Source organism: Salvia miltiorrhiza, chromosome 2 (genome assembly GCF_028751815.1).
Source record: "Salvia miltiorrhiza cultivar Shanhuang (shh) chromosome 2, IMPLAD_Smil_shh, whole genome shotgun sequence".
Classification (NCBI taxonomy): domain Eukaryota; kingdom Viridiplantae; phylum Streptophyta; class Magnoliopsida; order Lamiales; family Lamiaceae; genus Salvia; species Salvia miltiorrhiza.
This window is the reverse complement of record NC_080388.1, coordinates 56,927,836-56,951,353: the sequence shown is the minus strand read 5'-3', so window position 1 is coordinate 56,951,353 and position 23,518 is coordinate 56,927,836. Positions and strand designations below refer to the sequence as shown.

Sequence of the window (23,518 nt, the reverse complement as noted above, 5' to 3'; positions counted from 1 at the left end):
AGCAGCATCCGGTCCAAATCTGGACCTGGTGGCGGTGCTGCATGTCGACGATGGGCAGTCGACGACTGGTGCGTCGTTTTACACCAAATATATCCGGCAGTCAGCCGGTATGCCCACACTGCGCAGACAACAGTAAGCAAAATCGTCTCCCAAAGGACTGGCGAGAATTTCTCTAATTAAAGTCTGCAAGTAACCCAAGAAATTTTGAGAATAAAATATAGAAAATACTAAACTTAAAATTAAATAAATAAAATCCAAATAAACCAATTTTTCCAATAGCTAAAAGATGAATAAAAATTCCAACAATTAATAAAAGAATTCCAGCAATCAATTAAGTCCACCCTAGCTTAATTATTCCGATCATCGATGCAAAAATAACTTTAAATCATGCAAACAAATCAGTTATAACCACCGAAGACGCTTCTGACGTGATCTTATTTCTCTTTAATTATTCGGTAACCAGGAAGACGCTTCACTAATTACTACCCTAATCGACTGACAACCGTAAGAGACGCTCTATAGGTTTAATGAGCCGACAGCATTAATATCTAGAGAAACCCGATTCAAAACCAATAAACTCTGACGCAGGATTATTGAATTAAGACTGCTTTTCCCTTGACCCTGATGTGTCAAATTACCACTAATCAAACCTAAACCACAATTACGGATGGCCGGTTCAATTGGCTATATAATTAATTCTAACCCAATAAATATTTGCAACTATCTAATGGATTAAAACAATTAATATCATTAAACATGGAGAATCGCAGATGCAAGCATAAAATAAAGTATAAGAACAATTAGATCTCACAGAATAATTTCGCTAGTGCTTCCCTAATCGTTGCCGGAATAAACGAATTTAGCTAGAAAACATAATTAAATAACACAAGAAATAAATAAATAAATTACAAGAAAAAGATGAAAGAAATAAAACTTGAATTGCTCCAAAACTTGCGTCCAGAATTCTGCTCTCCAAGGTGCCGTCTGATTTGTGATATCTCCCCACAAAAATGTCTACTTCACATATATATATATGACTAAAGAATAACCTAATTCTACTATTAAAAACTAAAAGTGGCGTATGGGCCCTAAACTAATAACAAAACTAACCTAAATTAATAGGAAACCTAAAAGTGGCGCAGGCCCACTTATTAGAAAACTAAGGCCTAATATACTAATTAAAAGAAAAATGGCGCAAGGCCTTGGGCAAAAAGGAATCGAATTCAGCCCACAAGAAAATCAAAATGCATTCCAAGTTTTCTACTTTCGCCACACCAACAATTCCATTCAATTTGAAATTCAGCTTGTATTCTTCACTGCTCCGAGCTTCAAAATTCTTCTCTAAACCAAGTATTTTCTTCAAAACCTATCAAATACCATCAAAATTCATATAAGACCATAATTCATATCCAAAAGATGATATTTAACATGAATTAAGCATAAAAATCATACTAAAATCCCCCAAATAAATGCGTATAAATACGCCCAATCAACGACCAAGAAATTGAGCGCGTGCGAGCTGATAAGATGCATGTTGGAGCCGATGACTACGGAGGCGGTTAAGCTGATGCCGAAGGTGGGTTGCCGAAATTGAAAAATAAAAATAAAAAAGGGTTAAGGTGCAGATCCACCCCTGAAGTGGAGGGTGCAGTTAAACCCAGACGTTTAACGGCGCTTAACGACGTTAGAGGTCTGGGTTTAATTGCACCTTTTTCTTGAACTATTGGGGGATGTTTGATAGGGGTGAGCATTCGGTTATTCGGTCACCGAACCGAACCGAATAACAAAAACCAAATTAAAACCGAATTATATTATTAATATTCAAATCTGAACCGAACATGCTTAAAACTGAACAAAATCGAACCGAAATATTTCGGTTCGATTTCGGTTAAAACCAAATAACCGAAATAAATACACAATATATTTTTTAAAGTTTAAATAACTAATTAACATTCAATATACAAGATTCGAAATCCTTAAAAAATAATAACCAAAATTTTAAAACATCTTAACCAAAGATTAAGAGTATAAATTAAGAGTAATTATTGAAAAGTTTATTTTTTAAAAAATTGACCGAGATTAAGAGTAATTATTGACTATTTTATATAGTAGTAATAATAATCATTTTAACTTTTAAATAATATATATAAATTATTAAATTAATTATTATTTAGGTTCGGATTTCGGTTAACCAAATATTTTTTCATAAAAACCATAACCGAACCGAAAAATCAAAAATTTCAAAATTCAAAACCAAACCCGGACCGAAAACCAAATTAACCGAACCGAATTAGTATTTCGGTTAGGTTCGGTTCGGATTTTCGGATTTAACCGGATTTTGCTCACTCCTAATGTTTGATATAGGGACCTCTACTTCAGGGATGAATCTGCACCTTAACCCATTATTAAATTAAAAGTTTATGATGTGTGTTGTATTCAATAATTTTTTTAATGAAGTTGTCTTTTGTGTTGTGGGTTTAGTTCTAAATATTCAGTTAATTATTTGCTAATTTTATATCTAATATTTATAAAATAATTTATTTAATCTTATACTTCTTCCGTCACACTAATCTTGTCATATTTTTCTTTTTGGGTTGTCCCAATAATATTGTTTTATCTCTATTTTTTGTAATGATTTACACTACAAACAATAAGCATGGTCCCACACCTTTACACATTTTTACTACACTAATTTAACTTTTCTTAAAAACAGCGCCCAAAAGAAACGAGACAAGCTTATTGGGACGAAGGGAGTATTGATTTAAAATAACTGTTAAACTATTTTTACTAAATTATAAAGAATAAATGTGAATAAATATTGAATGAGTTGAAAGTGAGTCCATAATGATGTCAGCAAAATCCTGAGTTTGAGGAGGTATTGTTGGGGATGAAAGTAGCGTTCAAGTAAAAAAAAAAGAAATATTTCAACGTGAGTTTTAATAAAAAAAAATATTGAATTGTTGTAAATATATCTATAAGATATATCTTATGTGTGTTGACCAAGAAATCTCCCTAAAACCCTAGCTTCCTACTTGTATAAATAGAGGCCTTTAGCCTCCATATTGAATACACTTAATTCGTATTCTCTTCTCTATTCTCTCGCTTCTCTCTAGTTTATTACACGTTATCAGCACGATAGTTCTAGTTCTCTGATCTCCCTTCGATCGGAGAAAGGTAATTAATTCTACTTCCCTTCGATCGGAAAGGTAATTAATTCTACTTTCAATATGTGCCGATTTTATGTGAATCATATAATTAAATAACTTCATCTCTATTTGATTTCACAAAATTCTTGTATTCATCTTCGATCTAAATAATTTTGTGCAAGTATTTCAACCTTTTATTTCTGTCGTAGTAGCGTGATTGTTGTATGCAAGTTTCCTTAATTTTTAATTGGTCATTGAGCGATTGTTTTTCTACATATTAAATCCCTTATACATGTTGTTGGCTGCTAGATGCTTTGAAGCTGTATGTTTAATGCTTGTCTTCTTTAATATTTCAAAAACTCAAATAACAGATATTGGAATCATTAGACTAGATTAGTTAGAAAAAGGGATGTGTCCTTGGTTTTTCTATATTGACGGATTGCAATATTTAGTAAAATAAAATAAAGTTTCAGTTTAATTGAATTCTTATATCTTGAAAAAGGGTGGTCGAAAAGATTTTTATATATACACTAAATTCACACGATTAGTGTTTTCCATGCCAAATTTCGTGATTTGTTATCAATAAGTGCAATTGTTTTTATATATGAACTGCCAATTGCTTTTCTATATGAGATGTTCAATTTTCTTGTTAATATTTTCGACAACAGAGAAGTACTACGACTTATTGCGTTTGATTTATTAGGCCATTGTCATTGGTATATGAATTGATCTTCTGTTGTGATTAATCAATATTGGGCTCTATTTCTTTAAGCGAATGTATATTCATTAGATCCGTCGTCAGATATAGAATCGATTTATATGTTTGTTTCCATACATCAATATGTTATGCCATTAATTGCTTTTATCTCATGAGCAAATAGTCAATTGCTTCAATATTTAATCAAATTTCTTTTCAATTACCGTAAAATTGCTTATAATAGATTGTTAAACTTTGTGCAATTTCCACTTATATTTGTTTTTTGATTTAGAGTTTTGATGCAAATATGTTATATTGCATTTGATTTATATATATATATATATATATATATATATATATATATATATATATATATATTTATTACGAATAATATAATTATCGTTGTTTTCAAAGAAACACGAATAATCTTAAAGTTTATATTTTGATGCTATTAAAATAGCACAAGTAATATTCCTAGAGAATAATACATACTTTTGAAGAGCAATGCATATTACATGCTCTCGAAAATTAGACCTTGAGCACAAGTAGTGTTCCTGAATAATATTACATTCAAGATCTTAAATTGATGCTATTAAAGTAGCACAAGTAATATTCCTGAAGAATATTACATGCTCTTGAAAAGAAATATATATTACATGCTCTCAAAAATTAGACCGTGAAGGTCAAATGGCCCTAAAGGCCGAATGGTTGTACTCTTTTTCCTTTACTAAGTTTTTTTCTTCGAGGTTTTCTTAGTTAAAGTTTTTAACGAGGCAACTAGTGTAATATATGAGTAAATATATATGTCTTGTACTCTTTTCCTCTACCGAATTTTTCCTATAAGGTTTTTGCGGAGAGGTTTTTAACTAGGCATGAACATCTATACACTAATATCATATGGAATCTTGTGATATTTGTCTTGGTGATAGTATCAATACACATATTATTCTTCAAAAGAAGAAGTATTTCCTTAAGTTTACATTAGATGAGAATAATGTTAACACAATATCAGGTGCATCAAACATCATTGAAGGCTCCGGAAGAGCTTGTATCATTTTGTCAAATGATACTAAATTAGATATTGAAAATGCCCTGTACTCTAGTAAGTTTAAAAGAAACTTACAAGTTTCAAGGATATCCACAATAATAGATACCACATCGGAAAAAAAAAATTGCGGAAGGTAGCAACGGATATCTTTATATAAATTCTTTTGTTTCAGGCTATAAGCTGACAAAAGAAAAATTAGCAACACTACCTTCTGGAATGTATTACACATTCATAAAAGCAATTGAGACAAACCATGTCATGAACGTAAAGTTCAATGATACAAAAAGCTTTAAGCTTTGGCATGATAGGTTTGGACATCCTGGAGCGACTATGATGCACCGAATAATCAATAATTCATATGGGCACAACATAAAGAATCAAAAGATTCTTTCTACAAATGAACTCCCATGTGATGCTTGTGCGCAAGGCAAGTTAGTCATTAGACCTTCATATACGAAGGTTAATACTGAATCTCCATCTTTCTTAGAAAGAATTCAAGGAGACATTTGTGGACCTATACATCCACCTTGTGGACCTTTTCGATACTTCATGGTATTGATTGATGCTTCTTCTAGATGGTCACATGTATGCTTGCTTTCTACTAGAAATGCGGCATTTGCTAGACTATTTGCTCAAATCATAAAATTAAGAACTCAATTCCCAGACAATTCAATTAAAAGAATTCGTCTTGATAATGCTAGTGAGTTTATGTCTCAAGCATTTGAAAACTATTGTATGGCTATTGAAATTGAGATTGAATATTCAGTCGCTCAGGTCCATACTCAAAATGGTTTAGCGGAATCATTTATTGAACGTCTTAAAATTATTACTAGACCATTACTTATGAAATCAAAACTCTCAACTATTGTTTGGGGTCATGCCATATTACATGCTGCAACATTAGTTTGACATAAGCCAATCATGAATACTTCCCAATGCAAATTATTTTTTGCTGAGAACCTGATGTTTCTCACTTACGAACTTTTGGTTGCGCGGTTTAAGTCCCAATTGCACCCCCCACAACGAACAAAAATGGTCCCCAACAAAGACTTGGGATATATGTTGGATTTGATTCACCCTCGGTTATAAGGTATATAGAACCTTTAACAGGTGATTTATTTACTGCACGTTTTGCAGATTGTCATTTTGACGAAATTACATTTCCAACATTATGAGGAATAAATCTACATCCAGAAAAGCACAAGGAACTCTCTTGAAATGAGAAAAACTTATCACATTTTGATTATAGAACAAATCAATGTGAACAAGAAATTGAAAAGATCATTCATTTGCAAAATATTGCAAATCAAATTCCTGATGCTTTTGTAGATACAAGAAAAGTGACACAATCTCACATACATGCTGCAAATACTCCAGCTAAAATTGATGTCCTTGAAGGACAAATAAATTTGGCAGCAAATGAGTCTAAACTTCGTCAAAAATGTGGTCGACCAGTTGATTCCAAAGATTCTATGCTTAGAAAAAGAAAGGGGCAAGATGGAAACCAAACAATGACGAAAATGACTAATCAACCAAATGAAAGCGATGTAATTCCTGAAGAATTACAAGTATCTGAAAATCATGAGATCTCAATAAATTATTTACATCAGATATTAGAGAGAGAAAATATCATTGTTGATGATATATTTGCCTTTCATATAGCTCTTCATGTTTTAAATGAGGATCCTCAACTGAAATCTGTTGCAGAATGCAAACAGAGACTTGAATGGCCAAAGTGAAAAGAAGCTATAGAAAGGGAATTAAATTCCTGTGATAACCGGAAAGTATTTGGATATATAACCTTAACTCCGGAATCTAAAATCCATGTTGAATACAGGTGGATCTTTGTTAGAAAGAGAACCGAGAAAAATGAAGTTATGAGATATAGAGCAAAACTCGTAGCACAAAGTTTCTCACAAAAACCAGGAATTGATTCTGAGGAAATATACTCTCCCGTAATGAACGCTATTACTTTCAGATTTTGATTAGTCTGCCTGTGTCACAAAGGCTTGATATATGCCTTATGGATGTAGTAACTGCTTATCTATATTGGTCATTAGACAATGACGTATATATGAAAATTTCCGAAGGATTTAAAATGCCTGAAGGATTGCAGTCAAAATCCAAAAGCATGTATTCAATTAAACTGCAAAAATCGTTGTGTGGGTTGAAACAGTCTAGTCGTATGTGGTATAATAGACTGAGCGAGTATCTTTTGAAAGAGGATACAAGAATAAAGATATCTGCCTTTGTGTTTTCATTAAGAAAACAGAAAGTGGATTTGCAATCATAGCAGTTTATGTTGATGATTTAAATTTAATTGGGACTCCTGAAGAGCTCAATAAAACTGCTGAATATTTGAAGAAAGAATTGAGATGAAAGATTTGGGAAAGACAAAGTTTTGTCTTAGTTTGCAAATGGAACGTATCCGTGGAGGAACGTTTATCCATCAATCCACATATACAGAAAAAGTGTTAAAACGCTTTTACATTGATAATGCACATTCATTAGCATCACCAATGGTCGTTATCTATTGATACTAAGAAATATCCATTTCGACCAATTGAAGAGGGTGAAACAATACTTGGTCCTGAAGTACCATATTTAAGTGCAATTGGAGCGTTGACTTATCTGGCTAATATTACTAGACCAGATATAGCTTTTTATGTCAATCTTCTAGCAAGATTTAGCGTTGCACCCACTTTGAGGCATTGGAATGGTGTTAAGCACATTCTACATTATCTAAAGGGGTACCATTGACCTTGAATTATATTATCAAGAAAAATCTGATAATACTCTAGTGGAGTACTCGGATGCAGGATTTTTATCCGATCCACATGAAGCTAAGTCACAAACTAGATACGTTTCACATGTGGTGGAACTGCTACATCATGGAAATATGTGAAGCAAACCTTGGCTGCAACATCCTCAAATCATTCTGAAATCATTGCAATCCACGAAACAAGTCGAGAAATGTGTATGGTTGAGAAATGTGACGAGTCATATCCAAGAGTCGTGCGGGTTAGCTTCATCAAAGGCCAAACAAACTATTTTATATGAAGACAATATTGCTTGCATCGCGCAACTCAAGGAAGCACTACTACAAAAATGCACATACATAACACCTCATACATAACGGTTTTTTGAAAAAACCGTTATGTATGAGCGCATTTTTAGAATAGATAACGGTTTTGACAAAAAACCGTTATCTATGTAGTGTTGTCCATACGTTTAGATAACGGTTTGAGTTATTCCGTTATATTTGTTCGTTATCTATTAGATACATACATAACGGTATTACAAAACCGTTAAGCCGACCGTTATCTATGAGCATCTTTTTATAGAATTTTAAAAATTAAAAGAAAAAAAAAATCAAAAAATTGGCTTCTTCTTCCCCAAATTGGCTTCGACACCTCCACTTTCCCCAAAAACTTAAAGAAAAACAGGGCTTCTGCAATTCTTCTTCTCCATCCGCCTTCTTCTCCATCCGCCTTCTTCTTCGCCTCTCCTCCCCCCATCCGCCTTCTTCTTCCCCAAATCGACCCCTCTGCCATATACCAACTCTGTTCGCCCCGATTCTCCACCAAGTCCCGACTTCGAACCATGCCGATGCTCCAGCGCGGCGCACACTTCGGCGACCCGGATCGACGCCTCCTTCACCAACTCCAGCGCGGCGCACGCTTCGGCGACCCGGATCGAACTAAGTCCCAGCTTCGAACCCTAGGTTGTCGCAGGTGGCCTGTCATCGAAGCCTCTCAGGAAAGCCAACTTTCCCCTCACGACCTATCTCGAGCTCCTCTATTTTTTCCCCAAATTCAGAACCCTAGGTCGTTTGTCGCCACCTCCACCGCTTCCACCGGTAGTCACCTCCCTCGCACTGAAATACTCCGATTTTAATGGCAGCGACCCTCTCTCTCTCAGATAATATGCACAAATTGGGCACAACTTTATCTTTCTAGGGTTCTAAATTGCTCCGGTAACGACAGTTCTCTCCAACTCCAGTAAGTCCTGAACTCTGCACTTCTCTACTCTGGGTTCGAATTTTTAAATTCTCGAGCAATTTTGTAAGTTATGCATACTTAGTAAGTTCTAGTTCTCTTCTTCGGAGAACGGGGTGTTGCAGTTGATTGATTCTTGTAGTCCGACTTAATTCAATTGCTTCTTGCACTGTAGTTATTGAATTCGCGGGGGGATTCTGAATTCTTGATTGCTCCGGGTCCGAATTGTTATGACAGTTTTCTTAGGTGGTAAGCTTTGCTTAATTGAATATTAGGCATGGTGGATGCTCACAATGAAATCATGTCTTGTATTCCTGTGCTCTAAGACCTAAATTTGAAACTGATCGTGTATTGTTAGGCTGATGCTGGAGGTTCACCCTCACTTGTTGCTCGAGGATTCAGCACTGTTCAGGCTGCTAGTGGTGGTGAGCAACTTGAAATTCAAGTTCCAGTTGAAAGGTTCATTCTTCATTTCTCATCTGCTATCTCTTTATCTCGTTGTTGTAGGACATGGAATGTGGGTTGAGGTTAATTGTTGCCTCTAATTCATGGATTTTGCACTGAGTTTATTTTGTTTTATTTTAGATTTGCTATCTGTTTAGAAGAGATTTAGTGTTTCTAAGTTTAGTTTTGCTTCTCGCTCCATTGCTATCATCAGAGGTTATCAATTCTAGCTCTTCATCTTCTACCCAAGGACAATCACTTTCATTCCTTGCTATTGATAATTTTCAAGTTATTGGATATGATTATTTGTTGAATTCTAGTAAATTCGCTGCTAATTTTTCTTCGTTGTGCAATTTTGATGATATAATTGAATTGGATTAAGCCTTGCCAGAATTTTAATAATTAGGCTTATTAAAATGAGTCTCCAGTCTGTGCGATTTCATTTCTATTTAATGTTATGGTCATACTTTCTTTCACTCTGCAGAGGAACAGATACAACATGGTAGTAGTTGTCTACTAGAAAACTGACTCACATTTTTGTGCTTTTTAGATTCTGTTTAAAGTGAGCTCTGTTTTCCTATTGCAGATTGATTCCATTTGCATCTTACTCCATTTTGTTGCTTTGAGTAAATCCTATTTCAGATTGATTCCATTTGCATCTTACTCCATTTTGTTGCTTTGAGTAAATCCTATTTCAGATTGATTCCATTTGCATCTTCCTCCAGTTGATTCCATTTCTATAGCGATTTCTTATTTTTCCCCTATTATCAGGAGTATGTGGCAGAAGACCGTGAAGCTAACAAGGATGTGTCCGAACTTGATCCCAGCCATATGACCGAGCTAAGATGCTAGGCCTCTATTGAGGTTAGTACAAATTCACTTGCATTTTTCATGAGTTTAGTGAGTTCTCTGGAAAAGAAAGTAGATGAAGGAGAGAAGAAGTATGAAGAGTCGAACAAGCTAGCTATGGAGGCAGAGACAGAGATAATTAAGCTGAAGACCGAAATGCAGAGGTTGATATATAACTTTTTTTCTACTCTTGAATCAGTTATCGGACAATTAGCTCATTATTTCCATGTAGTTTATTCTTTTTAAGTCCTTAGAAGAGATAATATTGGTTCTTTCTCACAGGTGAAAAAAATTAATGAAATCAATAGATTGTGTTTATTTGGCCTCATGGTATATTCATTAATCTTCTATCTTTTAGGCTTGAAGAGAAAATTTCTGACATGGAGACAGCAGATCAGGTTCTCCGTCGACAGGCTTTAATGAATAATCCTTCAGGGAAACTATCTGGGCAGTTACCTTCAACTGCTCATGTTAGTATTTCAGCTCAATTGTACTTAGGAACTGTCTCAGCATTTGGTTCTTATTCCTTTTCTCCTCTTGATATACAGGAAGGGGAGAATGGTCATCAAGTAAGTGCAATTTAAAATGGCGGTTCGATGCTTATTCTGGTGCTTTATTAACCAACTAAAAAATTACGTTCTTTACCATTCTGATTGTGCTTGTAAGACCTCCATATTTTATTCAGCCTTCAAGTGGGGCTCTTCTTTCCAGTGAAGGATAAGTAACTAATCATAATATCTGCTAAATATTTTCTTGACTATTGTTTTTGCTTTTCTTGTATGACTTCTACCTAAAAAAAATCTTTTGGCAGTAAAGTCTATATCGGTTGAAGCAATATATAGTCTAGTTGATTGTCTTAATAGAAATAATATTTGTTGTATCCTTACTTTGATAATTGTTGCTCTATGTTTGAATTCATCTTCTCTTTCTCAAAGCATAACTGACTACCAGCTTTTAATAAGCTCACTCGTCATTGCAGGGAAAAGCTTAACTCCATGAATTTGATGCTTTATATGGCACCGATTGCTGTTGTAGTTTGGCTGTGTTTGTAATGGAACCTGATATATTTAACTTAGTTGTCGCACTTGGAAAGGAACATAAATTCATGTGGATTCTTCTTTTCGTTAATTCAACAGTGGATTATGAAGCGAACTTGTGCAATTTCCTGGTGACTAAGCATACAAGTGCTCTAACACTCCAGGTTCGTCTCCCTCGACCAAATTGTGTGTAGGGTAGATAGTATGTAATATGTTTATCTCAGGGGCATTTACTTTTTAGTATTAAGAATATAGTATATGATTGTGTATTTGAAAGATAATACGAGTGATGTGATAACATTAGACCAGTTTAATAAAAATTGCCAACTTATATGGAACTCACATCACTGTCATATTTGCTTATTCCTACTGAGTTCTTGCATCAATTTTGGGTACTTTTAGTGTTTAGTAATATTTCCTAAAAAATGTGAAATGGAGAAGTTTTTAGTGCTTAGTAACTTGATAGGTTTTGTCCATTTTACCAATCACTTTGATATGCTTTTTAAGTGTTTATCATGATGCTCTATATTGTGATTCTTGGTTGGCTCTTTGTATGATTTTGTGGCAGGTTTGTGGTGGATTAAATGAGTCGTACGTTGAGCTGAAGAGACTTGTGAATTCACAAGAAAAGTTGTACCATATGGCTAGCTAGTTGCATATTTAATATGTTTAGTATTTTTGTAAGGCATAATAGTATAGATAGAACAGTTGTTGAATTTTGACTATATTCAAATCTTGTATGAATTCTTTTTTATGATAATAATATAAAATTAAATATTTTGGATGATATATAATATTATTATTGTTGGTTTTATCATTTATATTGTTATGTATAAATTAATAGATAACGGAGAAATAGAAATCTAATTACGGTAAAAAACGTTATACATAACGGATTACCAAACGTTATTAATATAAAAAAACCGTTATGTATAGGTGTGTACATAACAGTGAATATTAAACTTTCATGACGGTTTGAAACGTTATGTATAATATTATAGATAACGGATATAATCCGTTACGTATATATAAACAATCGTTATGTATAATAGAATAGATAACGGATATAATACTATAGATAACGGATATAATCCGTTATGTATAATACTATAGATAACGGATATAATCCGTTACGTATATATAAACAATCGTTATGTATAATAGAATAGATAACGGATATAATACTATAGATAACGGATTATATCCGTTATGTATAATAGAATAGATAACGCTTAAATCTCCGTTATGTATGAAATTCACATACATTACACCATTATATATTACGGATGTTTTCTCACATAGATAACGGATAAAATCCGTTATCTATGAGCGAATCTGGCGTAGTGAAGGATACATCAAAGGCGATCGGACGAAGTATATTTCTCCCAAGCTCTTCTACACACACGACCTTCAAAAGAATGGCGATATCGACGTTCAACAAATTCGCTCAAGTGATAATCTGGCGGACTTATTCACCAAGGCATTACCAACATCGACATTCAGAAAGTTGGTACATGAGATCGGCATACGTCGACTCAAAGATCTTCTATGATCTCAAGTTCAGGGGAAGCAGTTGTACTTTTTTTCCTTCGACTAAGATTTTGTCCCATTGGGTTTTCCTAGCAAGGTTTTAATGAGGCAACATTTTTTGTTTTAGGGATTGGTCAATCAAGGGGAAGTGTTGTAAATATATCTATAAGATATATCTTATAAGATATATCTTATGTGTGTTGACCAAGAAATCTCCCTAAAACCCTAGCTTCCTACTTGTATAAATAGAGGCCTTTAGCCTCCATATTGAATACACTTAATTCGTATTCTCTTCTCTATTCTCTCGCTTCTCTCTAGTTTATTACATGAATGTATTTATAATGGAGAAATAGTCTCACATTAAGAGTATTAATCAATGTCAATCTGATTAGGCATCTCCAATTATGTGTAAAGTAGCGTCCAAATAAGAAAAAAAATATTTATTTGAATGACGTACGTACTAAAAATGAAATAAATACATCATTATAGATAGACAATTAAAGTATATTGAAATTTATTTGCTAAAATTCATATTTTATTAACGTAGATGGCACTTATCATCATAAGCCAACAAAACATAGCAAACGTGAATCAACAGAAGAAACCAGTTATTCTCTCCATGGAGAAGCTAACCTACACGAACTGAGTGATGTACTCATCCACGGTGGTGTATTTGACCTCAGGATAGAGCTGGGAAGCCTCAACCCCGACGGCCGGATCGATCTCAAAATAGGTCTGATCACCCTTCACGAATATGCAGTGGTTGATCGACAATATCACATTCACCGGCATCGGCGACTCTTCAATCTGCTTCAGAAGCTCATCCTCTGCCACGTATATCTTCTCGAGGGTTTTGCCGATCTTCTTCTCCCAGCAGGCAACCAACTCATTGAATGAATATATGTTGTGAGGAGGCTTAATGTAGAGGATCTTGTTCAATGTTCTGGGATCAACCGCAGCTTTCACGGTGTATGCACCAATGTCATGTTCCTCGTTGAACACAGCTGCAACATATTAATCATTAATAACTCAATCACTAAGTAATTAGTCATCATCATCATATACATACCTTTAACATTTCCATCTCCGGGGATAACAATTTTATCTCTGGGAGGAGCAGTGGCGCCCAGCTGCAGGAAATTGGAGAGGGCGTAGCCGGCAAACAAGTTGCAGACGATGTAGGTGTAAGGAATGCCCTCTGCCTCTATTGCTCTGCGGAGTTGTATCTTTAGCTGAAAGTTTTGGTTTATGGGATCCACGGCACGGCAACGATCCAGATCACCCCCAAATTCTGATGGTAAGAACCTCTGCAACCATTTATGTTATATATCTTCACCTACACATATTTTTATATAGCAAGAGCATGCAGGGTGGTAAAATTAGAGCTAGCTACCTTCACATTTCCAGCCTCTTTAATCGCAGCAATAATCTTATATTGATCAGCAATCTGCATGAAGCCCACGGTTGATATAACCACATCCACTTGCTTTATAGCCTTCACCAAGCTCTCGTGATCATTCAGATCTCCCTGCACATACACATATACATATTAGTATATTATATTTCCCCCAAAATCATCACCTTTTCTGTCACACACAAAAACAGAGAGAGTTACATACAATTAGGAAGGTGACACCAGAATTCTTGAAGGTTTCGACGAGCTCAGATTTGGCTGGATCAGAGAGGGATGCCTCTCTCATCAAAGCGAAAGTGGGATGCCCAGATTTAGCGCTGGCCTCAACTACGAATTTGCCGATGTATCCTGTTCCACCGATGATCAAGATCTTCTCTCCCATTTTTTTTTTTACTTTTTTCTTTTTCTAGAAAATATTGTTGATAACTTGATAGTAAAGGTTGATTGTGAAGTTAAAAACAAGCTTGTATATATAAGAAAGTCGGGTCTACCAATATTTATATTGCTGAATGATTAATCCGACGATTTCATTTATGGTTTGACGCCAAAATTGGGGTGGGGTCGTTGTTTGTTGAGCTTACTACTATTAATTGCATTGACCGACTTGTTTTGTTCATTTAATATGGCCCATACTCCCCTTTTTGTTCTTTTCTTTTTATTTATCAAAATGATTGATATCTTCGTTGCGCATTCACTAAACGCATCAATTACTAGATTGTTTATGAGAGGATTTTTTTTTTCTTCTACTATTATCCTTTTTGTAGTTGTGATTCTCGATCATTATTCGTTATGATTATGAGTCTTTTTTATAACTCTGGAGAGTTGATTAACTTCTACCCATTTTACATCAAAAGATTTCATTTATAGATTTCTTTGTTAGATAAAATATATCACTAGGCTAGTTTATAGTGAATAATTTTATCTACTTAAAGCAGTAGTGTTCGGTACCTCAAAGCTGCCCTCTGAAACCTATTAAAAATTAAAAATTAAAACTTAAAAATTAATGTTAGTGGGAGTAATAGATTAGTAGCAGTAGCAGTAGAAGTTTCTAAATTCAGTAGCCGTAGAGAATTAAATGTATGCCGTATTCCAACTCATATTTGACTTTCTACAACTCCCTAATCCCTATTGCTAGGGGAGGCTAATACATATTAGGATACAGTACTTATCTTATTATCCACATCTTCATCTTAATTTATTTATTTTTATAAAAAATACTATCACTTTTTAATGAGGAACATTAAAATTTAAAGCTAATTCATGTTGTCAAATTATGAATTATTCAATATTTGTTGAGTTGCTACCAATTGTATAGCTAAAAGATTTTTCAATATTGATTTTGAATTAGCTACAAGATTTATTGTAGTTGATTTTGTTAGTGTTTAATTGCTATGAAATACAATTTGTTACACTCTTAAATTTGGTGCATGATTTCTCATTTTGGTGCTTTCATGTGAGCTCAAAGCCGACTGCTAGTAGTTATATCACCAATTTGGACTCGATTTTTAATATTAATCCGATTTATAAAACAGAGGAAGCTAGCTTTTAAATTATATACAATTAAAACTCTCCATTCCTTTAGGCGATCCAAACTTCCGTAGCATAGAAACTTCACAACAATTAAAATTAAAGTCGATAAATTTATAGCAGAAACCGTTGTTCACGAATTTGAGATACATAGTAGATCCATAAATGTTTCATAAACACACATAAAAGTATATAACATAAATTTGAGGTTTCCCATTATTGATGTAGTCGAAATGGAGAAACAATTTAGAGAAATTGGTTGAGGTACTCGTCCACAGTAGTATACTTGACGTCAGGATAGAGCTGTGAAGCCTCAAATCCAAATGATGGGTTGATATCAAAATATGTTTGATCACTCTTCACGAATACAGAATGGTTGATCGCCAGAATTATGTTTATTGGCATTGCTGACTCTGCAAAATTAAATTATTAGTAGAAATGGAAAATTATTATACATATATGTATATGTTGGTAGATATTTATATACCTGCAATCTGTTTGAGAAGTTGGTCCTCGGGTACATAGATTTTCTGGAGGGTTTTGCCGATTTTCTTCTCCCATAAAGCAGCAATCTCATTGAATGAGTATATGTTTTTGGGAGGCTTGATGTAGAGGATCTTGTTCAAGGTTCTTGGATCATCAACAGCTTTGATGGTGTATGTGCCAATGTCACGTTCATCGTTGAACACAGCTGCAAAATAATGCATCAATTGCTTCTATTACAATTTCCAAAAGTTGTGCTTCTAACTACATCAACTTCACTCAATTTTGATTTTGCACGTGCACCAAAAGTTGTGCTTCTAACTATACAAATTTTATCTTCAAAAAAACTATACAAATTTTTAATTATTACTTTCATATGATATTCAAATTAATACTGAGGTGGATGTCTAAAATATCTACATGACTTAAACGACTGATGTAGTAGTTGGATGTCTACACCATTTCAGTGACATTCATTTGTTACTTCATCTAGCCACAATGACATTAATTAGTTGGAAATCTATATTATATTAAAATTTCAAAATTGAGTGGCAATTTTGTAGTTATAATAAAATTGAAAGGTTTATTTGTGAATTATATTTTTTATTTTTATTTCTTTTCTATTTTTTATTTCTTTCTAAAATTGTGAAATTTGACTAATTATAAAACTTTTAATACATATATCAAATTAAAGATCACAATAAGAGCTTTAATATAGTATTTTATGTATATATTTAATTTAAAAATATAATTATAAAAGTTATCTTTATTTAAAGATTAAAATTTTAAAAAATTCTCCCCCCTCTCTCATCTTTTTTGAATAAATCTATTTTTTAATTCTTTTATATTTTTATTTTTATTTTTGTTTTCATTTTTTATTTTTATTACTTTTCATGATATCAATTTTTATTATTGTGAAATTTTCTTTATTTTAATTTTTAAATATCCAACTTAAATATATTCAGTTAAAATTATTTCTTACTATATTTATAAATATGATAATTGAGTTGGTATCAATTTTATACAAATATAGAAATATAAAAATGTCCCCTATGCTTGCTAGTTGATAATTAATAACTAAAAGTTTGTGTGTTTGGAGATAGAAATTTTTAATTCATGTGAAAAACTAAAATTATGTAAAAGTGTGTATTTTTTTTTTTTTTTTTAAATTTGTTACAACCAAATAAAGGAAAAAACTCATTCACACTCTAGCTCCTAAGGTGACTCGAACCCCCGACCTATTGGTTGTATATTTATGAGTAATTAATTAGCAAAGTCGAAAAACATAGACTAGTAGTAATAGATTTGAAATACCTTTGACATTCCCATCGCCAAAGATGACGAGTTTGTCTGTAGGCGGAGGGGGGAGTCCTGGCTGCATGAGCGTTGGCAGAGAATAGCCAGCGAAGTAGTTGGCTGAAACGTACGTGTATGGAATGCCTTCTGCCTCTGTAGCTCGCCGGATATCAACCTTCACCGCCCATGCTGATTTCGCCGGCTCCACCGCCCGGGCACGATCTACGTCGTTTCCAAACTCCGACGGCAAGAACCTCTGTTTTTTTGTTAGATTATGCACTTTCATAAGTTTTGTATACACCATTTAGTATAAACACTTCTCAATTAGTCATATTGTGACAAACTAGACACACCTTTTCCTACTCCCTCCGTCCATAGAGAATATATTTACTTTGTTTTTTCATTCGTCTCACAAGAGTACGTACAACTTATTTTTGGACATGATCCCACCATGCACTATGGCCAACCATTATTTCTCCACTCTATTCATAAAAGTGAATCATTTTTTCCACTCACAACACATTTACCTAACATTTATTAAACTCGTGATGAATTAGCTAAGAATACTCTTTCGGGACGATGGATTACTATAAAAGAACTTTGTTTTATAACATTTGATTTGTTACAATTATAAAAGAGTGTTTTTTTGAAAAAGTATATATATATAAAAAAAGAATTTATGCCACCTACGAAATTCAAACTTTGGACTATGAATTCATTCAGCAAAGTCATGAATCCTTGGTAAATCTTCATGATCTAAGAGCTGAAAAATTGTAATTATTCTATAGGATAAATAGTTGGGCTCATTTGAATAACTCCCTCGTATTTAAATCCAATACTTTAATTCAACTGCGCCTCACTTACCATCTGGTTTATTTAAATTTACAGACGCTTCATGTATAGTATGATTCTGATCAATTTTCATACGGCGACCGTATTGAACAATAGCCAGTAACAAATGAATCGCATGCTTATCTACGACATTTAATGAAATAATGGTTTATCATAATATTTTGAATGCACAAGGGAAATCGTAGGTTGGCAGTTGGGAAGAAATGTTGAGTTGTATTGAAGAAAGAAATGCACAATAGAAAAGAATGAAATGACCTTAATATTTCCAGCTTCTTTAATAGCAGCAATGATGTGCAGCTGATCAGCCAACTGCATCTGACCCACACAGGATATTACCACATCCACCTGCTTTATGGCCTTCACTAAGCTCTCATGATCCTTCAAATCACCCTGTTTCATCAATCACTAATTAAGATCAACATTGCATAACTATGAATTTTCATTTTAGAAAATAAAATACTACTTTGAGTATAGTGACTCCAGAATTTTGGAAGCCTTGAATGAGTTGGGACTTAGCAGGGTCATCAATTGTAGCATCTCTCAACAAAGCAAACGTGGGGTGCCCAGATTTTGCGCTCGCCGCCACTATGAATTTACCGATATACCCTGTGCCCCCAATTATCAGAATCTTGCTCTTCTCACCCATCTCTTTTTTCTTTCTCAGCCAAATAATTATCACAAATATTTGTACATCGATTTACCTCAAGTGTTTGGGCGTGGAGCGTCATATATAAGGAAGGCCTGAAGCAAAATTACAGAATTGTCCTTGGCTACTTTTGAAGGCACGTTTAAGATTCAGCGTGTAGTGTTCCATTTTGTGTCTCACTTTTAGTTTTTATGTTTATATGCATATTTCTCCTTTAATTTAATTTAATGAATATTAATTAGGATATGTTTCATTCAGTTATGGTGTATAATTATTTTTTATCATTTGATTTCACGTTTAATTCATTATTATTGGGATTGATAAGTCCAAAGTCAGAGTATATAATTTTTTTTAATTCAATATTTATAAATAAAAATTAAATATAATTCATACCATTGATTACAAATTTGTGGTAGATAAGCTTGTAATTTATTTCTCGATTTTTGGTTGGAGTGAAATGAAGGCAATGGTTTGGTGCAGGGTGGGTGTCTGCCTGTCTCTTATATTTTAAGTATATATTGTAAGTTCAGTTAAGGTTTGTGGTTACGTTCTCTCAGTGTTATTGCTAATACTGATGATTAGTTGCCACATTACTATATGATTGGATTGGTAGGAAAGAACAGATGAAAATGAGACGCTGCCTGCTTAATTGGATGCTTCACTTTTCTTATTCATTCAACAATGAACATAAACATTTTCTTTAAGCAAGGCCGTTTTGTTGCTTAGAATTACTTTGAAATTGAATGATGTCATATTGTATAACTAAAGAAAATTAAATTGACATATATTTGACGCATAATTAGGATTAGAAAGAAGAAGATATTGGGCGATAATAAAGACAATGCCATAACTATGGGTTTAGGAAAACACTAGCTAGCATTTGCACTTGTGCAATGCAATAAAATATTTTTATATTTAAAAGAAAAAAGTAAAAGAAAAAAAGGATAAAAATAAAAATAAAAATATAAAAATTATATATGCACTTAATTATTTTTAAAAACGAGAGAGAAGAGAGGACATGGATTTTTTTTAGTTTAAATTTTTAAATAAATGTAACTTTTACATTTTAAATCTATCCTTTCAGTTTGAGAAAGAGGTAATTCAATTGCTCGATAGTAAGAATAGGGAATTCAATGAAGTAGGTTTCCTTTTCTAGATTCGAGTCGGGTACGTGAGTGGGAACTTAGTTTTCACCTGACTAAGTGCTTCTAACAAATATGACGTAGGAGAGGTTCATATATTTACACAAAATATATCAAATTAAAATTCTTGTAATGATCTTCAATTTGATATGCATATCAAAGATTTTATAATTAGTGGAGAATTTGATAACTTCAGAAAAGAAATAGGATAAAAGATAAGAAGATAAATACCAATAAAAGATCATATATATATATAGGGTTGGGCTAGGGTGAAAACACATCTTTTTGTAAAAACTAAAAACGGCTAAAATGTATGAATTCTATGTAGAACACGTATGAATTAGCTGTGTAATTGTATGAATTGTGAAATTCATACGTGTTCTACATAGAATTCAGTCGAACTCAGGACCTTTCGCAATTCATACAGTTACACAGCTAATTCATACGTGTTCTACATAGAATTCAGCCGTTTTTAGTTTTTACAAAAAGATGTGTTTTTATTATAGCCCCACTCTATATATATATATATATATATATATATATATATATATATAGGGGTGGGCTAGAATAAAAACACTCTTAAGTGTATAAAATATAAACGTTTCTTAATGTACGAATTTTATGTAGAACATGTATGAATTTATCCAACAGAGTTACGAATTGCGAAAAATAAATTTTTGTTACCTTTGAGATTCGAACTCAGGACCACGAATTCATCCAACAGGGTTACGAATCAACCGTAGATCTTGATGATCTAAGGGCTGAAAATCATTTATATTTTACACGCTTAAGAGTGTTTTTATTCTAGCCCTCCCCTATATATATATATATATATATATATATATATATATATATATATATATATATATATAGAGAGAGAGAGAGAGAGAGAGAGAGAGAGAGAGAGAGAGAGAGAAAATAATTTAATTAATCTCACTTTTGTTTGGAACCTAAAATACCATAACTTAGTTGTGAGCATCATCTTATCTAAAATTTGAAAAAACAATAATTAAGTTATGATAATCATCTTGTTTGAAACTTGACAGATCACCTCTAACTTTTGTGCATCATCTCGTCTGGAACTTAAAAGATCATAATTAAGTTCAAAACATCATCTTATTTGAAACTTGAGAGAGTATCATCAAATGTGAAATTATATTTAATCATTTACCACGATCAACTCCCTAGCGAACATATGCCTAACAACTTAATCAATAATAATAATTAAAATTTTAATTGTAATCAAATAATTTATAATTTAAGTTTAATAATTCATAGTAATTAAGATTTATTATGCCACATCTAGTGCTTGTGATTGATGGTTATATTTAAAATTTAGGGTTAATAGTATTTTATGTCCCGAACTTTCAGCGTTTTTCACAAAATGTCCTGAAGTTTTATTTTTTTCTAAAAAATCTTAAACTTTTAGTTTTCCATAAAATGTCATGCTATACAAAATTCGATGATGAAAATATGATAAAAAAAATATTCCGAACTTTCAGCGTTTTCCAACAATGGTGGTTCCCAATATGATTTTCCAACAACAGCGGTCCCCAAAATATTTCTTTCGGCGAGATAATTCATTTTTTTGTCCCCGAATTTTGTATAGTGTGATATTTTATGGAAAAAACTGAAAGTTCAGGGTTTTTTTTTGGAGAAAATAAAAGTTCGGGACATTTTGTGAAAAATGTTAAAAATTCGAGACATAAAACACTATTAACCCTAAAATTTATATGTCATGATCTTTCTCTTGAATATTTTCCAATAAGAAATAAAATTGTAAAGTTGATTAAAATTAAACGAAGGCCCAAAACTGCAGCACAATATCTGAACTAATTAGAAGCAAACTGTCGGTTGATTAGTAGCATATTATTTATAGGGATTTTAGCAAATAAAATTACGGATTATTTTGAATTTGTAATTTGATGAGGAGTGATATGTGCAGAGTAGGGAAATGATGCAAAACAGAGGAATCGAATCCACCAGCGGAATAAGTATGGCAGAGGAAGTACACTCGTCAGAAGAAATCATCCTCTCCAGAGGGATCTTACCCACTAAAGGCATCTCATGCGTCAGAGAAGTCACCCTCGCCAGAGAGGTCACCCTCGCCAGAGGAGTCACCCTCGCCAGAGAAGTCATCCACGCCAGAGAAGTCGCCCTCGCCAGAGAAGCAGCCTCCGCCAGAGGAACTACCTTCATCAGCGGAATCGCCAGAGACGCGGGAGATTTCCCGCGTGAAGGCAAATTTACCAACATGCCCTTCTATCATGCCAAGCGCATGAACCACAGATGATTTTACCATTTTGCCCTTATATGTAATCTATAAATAGGCCATGCGTGCTCCCCTGTACACTACGCTATCTCTTACTTTCAAATACAACAGCTAGTTTTCTCTTGAGCTCCGGTTTTCCAATTGTTTACTTTGCTTTCTCCGATCATCTACGCTAGGTATAATCATGCTTATTACTCTTTAGATTAGGTGTTGGTTTATAATTTCACCAACTGGCGCCGTCTGTGGGAAAGCTACTGAGCTAGGATGTGAGTTTACGGACGCCGGCGTGGGCAGATCTGAAATTCCAATCGGGTTTGCGCGCGTCGGTACCGCGGGAGCCGATAATTCGGACACCTAGATGATTGCGAGCTGTTAATTACGTTTTCTCGGGTTGATATGCTTTCAATTCTTTGCGATCTGTGTTTAATTATGCTTTTGGTGCATGGGGAAAGGTGGCGAAAGTCGTAAATCATGAACTGGGGGGATATGTGTTTATCTACCGATTGATCGGTTCGATTATGGGTGAATACAAAGTTTCTTCGTATAATCGGGATTTTATTTGTAGATCTGACGTTTATACCGGTAAATTGTGGAGTATCGCTCTGTTTTTGCTTGATTTGGGTTTTGGTTGACGATTTATGGGGTTTCGCTTCGGTAGAATGTTGTTGATTGGGCTTGTGTTGTTGATTTGTGGACGTTTTTCGTTTAAGGGTAATAATTGTCGATATTTCTCGTGTTTTTGTGGCTAATCTTCGTTTTCTATCGGTGGATTATGGGGTAATGATTTGTTTCTGTGATAATTGGGTTTGCACTGTTAATTTACGACTATGTTTCGACTGAGGATGATAATTGTTGGTGTGCTCCATATTTTCTTCGACTAATCCTTGTTATATACCCTGTTTAGCACGTTATATTACTAATCCGGCTGATTGCCATGATAACTCTGTTGTTTTTGGGTTTTTGCGGTTAATATAGCGCACGATCGTGGTAATTCTGGGTTATGATGTTCGTTTTCTCGCAAATTCTTTACTATATCTCATGCTTAACGTTTTGTGCTAACAAGCTTCTTGATGATTGTTCTGTTTTATGTCTATCTCTGGACACTCTGTTTCTTCTGCCGGATCTTGATAAGAGTCT

At 33.7% G+C, this 23,518-nt stretch overlaps 2 protein-coding genes and 2 long non-coding RNA genes across 4 annotated transcripts; 1 reads left to right on the top strand and 3 right to left on the bottom strand.

Moving 5' to 3' along the window:
• Window positions 1-66: 66 nt before the first annotated feature.
• LOC131010541 (uncharacterized) lies at window positions 67-1,410 on the bottom strand. Its single transcript, XR_009096595.1, has 2 exons — window positions 935-1,410; window positions 67-183 (listed from the first exon to the last, which is right to left on the bottom strand). It is a non-coding gene; the product is annotated as an uncharacterized LOC131010541 (long non-coding RNA).
• Window positions 1,411-11,024: 9,614 nt separating this feature from the next.
• Window positions 11,025-12,006, top strand: LOC131010540 (uncharacterized). Its single transcript, XR_009096594.1, has 2 exons — window positions 11,025-11,383; window positions 11,788-12,006. It is a non-coding gene; the product is annotated as an uncharacterized LOC131010540 (long non-coding RNA).
• A 1,232-nt stretch (window positions 12,007-13,238) lies between these two features.
• On the bottom strand, window positions 13,239-14,628 carry LOC131010539 (phenylcoumaran benzylic ether reductase TP7-like). The gene is made up of 4 exons (XM_057938099.1): window positions 14,369-14,628; window positions 14,143-14,277; window positions 13,819-14,056; window positions 13,239-13,753 (listed from the first exon to the last, which is right to left on the bottom strand). The coding sequence occupies exons 1-4, from the start codon at window positions 14,543-14,545 to the stop codon at window positions 13,383-13,385; spliced, it is 921 nt and encodes a 306-aa protein (XP_057794082.1). The 5' UTR covers window positions 14,546-14,628; the 3' UTR covers window positions 13,239-13,382.
• Window positions 14,629-15,783: 1,155 nt separating this feature from the next.
• On the bottom strand, window positions 15,784-19,030 carry LOC131010538 (isoflavone reductase-like protein). Its single transcript, XM_057938098.1, has 5 exons — window positions 18,785-19,030; window positions 18,577-18,711; window positions 17,488-17,725; window positions 16,178-16,381; window positions 15,784-16,103 (listed from the first exon to the last, which is right to left on the bottom strand). The coding sequence occupies exons 1-5, from the start codon at window positions 18,965-18,967 to the stop codon at window positions 15,937-15,939; spliced, it is 927 nt and encodes a 308-aa protein (XP_057794081.1). The 5' UTR covers window positions 18,968-19,030; the 3' UTR covers window positions 15,784-15,936.
• Between the last annotated feature and the right edge of the window lie 4,488 nt (window positions 19,031-23,518).

Excerpts from the sequence above, each read along its gene's own strand:
- LOC131010539 (XM_057938099.1), bottom strand. The coding sequence starts at position 14,545 with ATGGGAGAGAAGATCTTGATCATCGGTGGAACAGGATACATCGGCAAA. Across the intron at positions 14,278-14,368 it reads CTGGTGTCACCTTCCTAATT|GGAGATCTGAATGATCACGA; the intron begins GTATGTAACTCT and ends GTGTATGTGCAG. Across the intron at positions 14,057-14,142 it reads AAGAGGCTGGAAATGTGAAG|AGGTTCTTACCATCAGAATT; the intron begins GTAGCTAGCTCT and ends AAATGGTTGCAG.
- LOC131010538 (XM_057938098.1), bottom strand. The coding sequence starts at position 18,967 with ATGGGTGAGAAGAGCAAGATTCTGATAATTGGGGGCACAGGGTATATC. Across the intron at positions 17,726-18,576 it reads AAGAAGCTGGAAATATTAAG|AGGTTCTTGCCGTCGGAGTT; the intron begins GTCATTTCATTC and ends ACAAAAAAACAG. Across the intron at positions 16,382-17,487 it reads TGGCGATGGGAATGTCAAAG|CTGTGTTCAACGATGAACGT; the intron begins GTATTTCAAATC and ends ATTATTTTGCAG.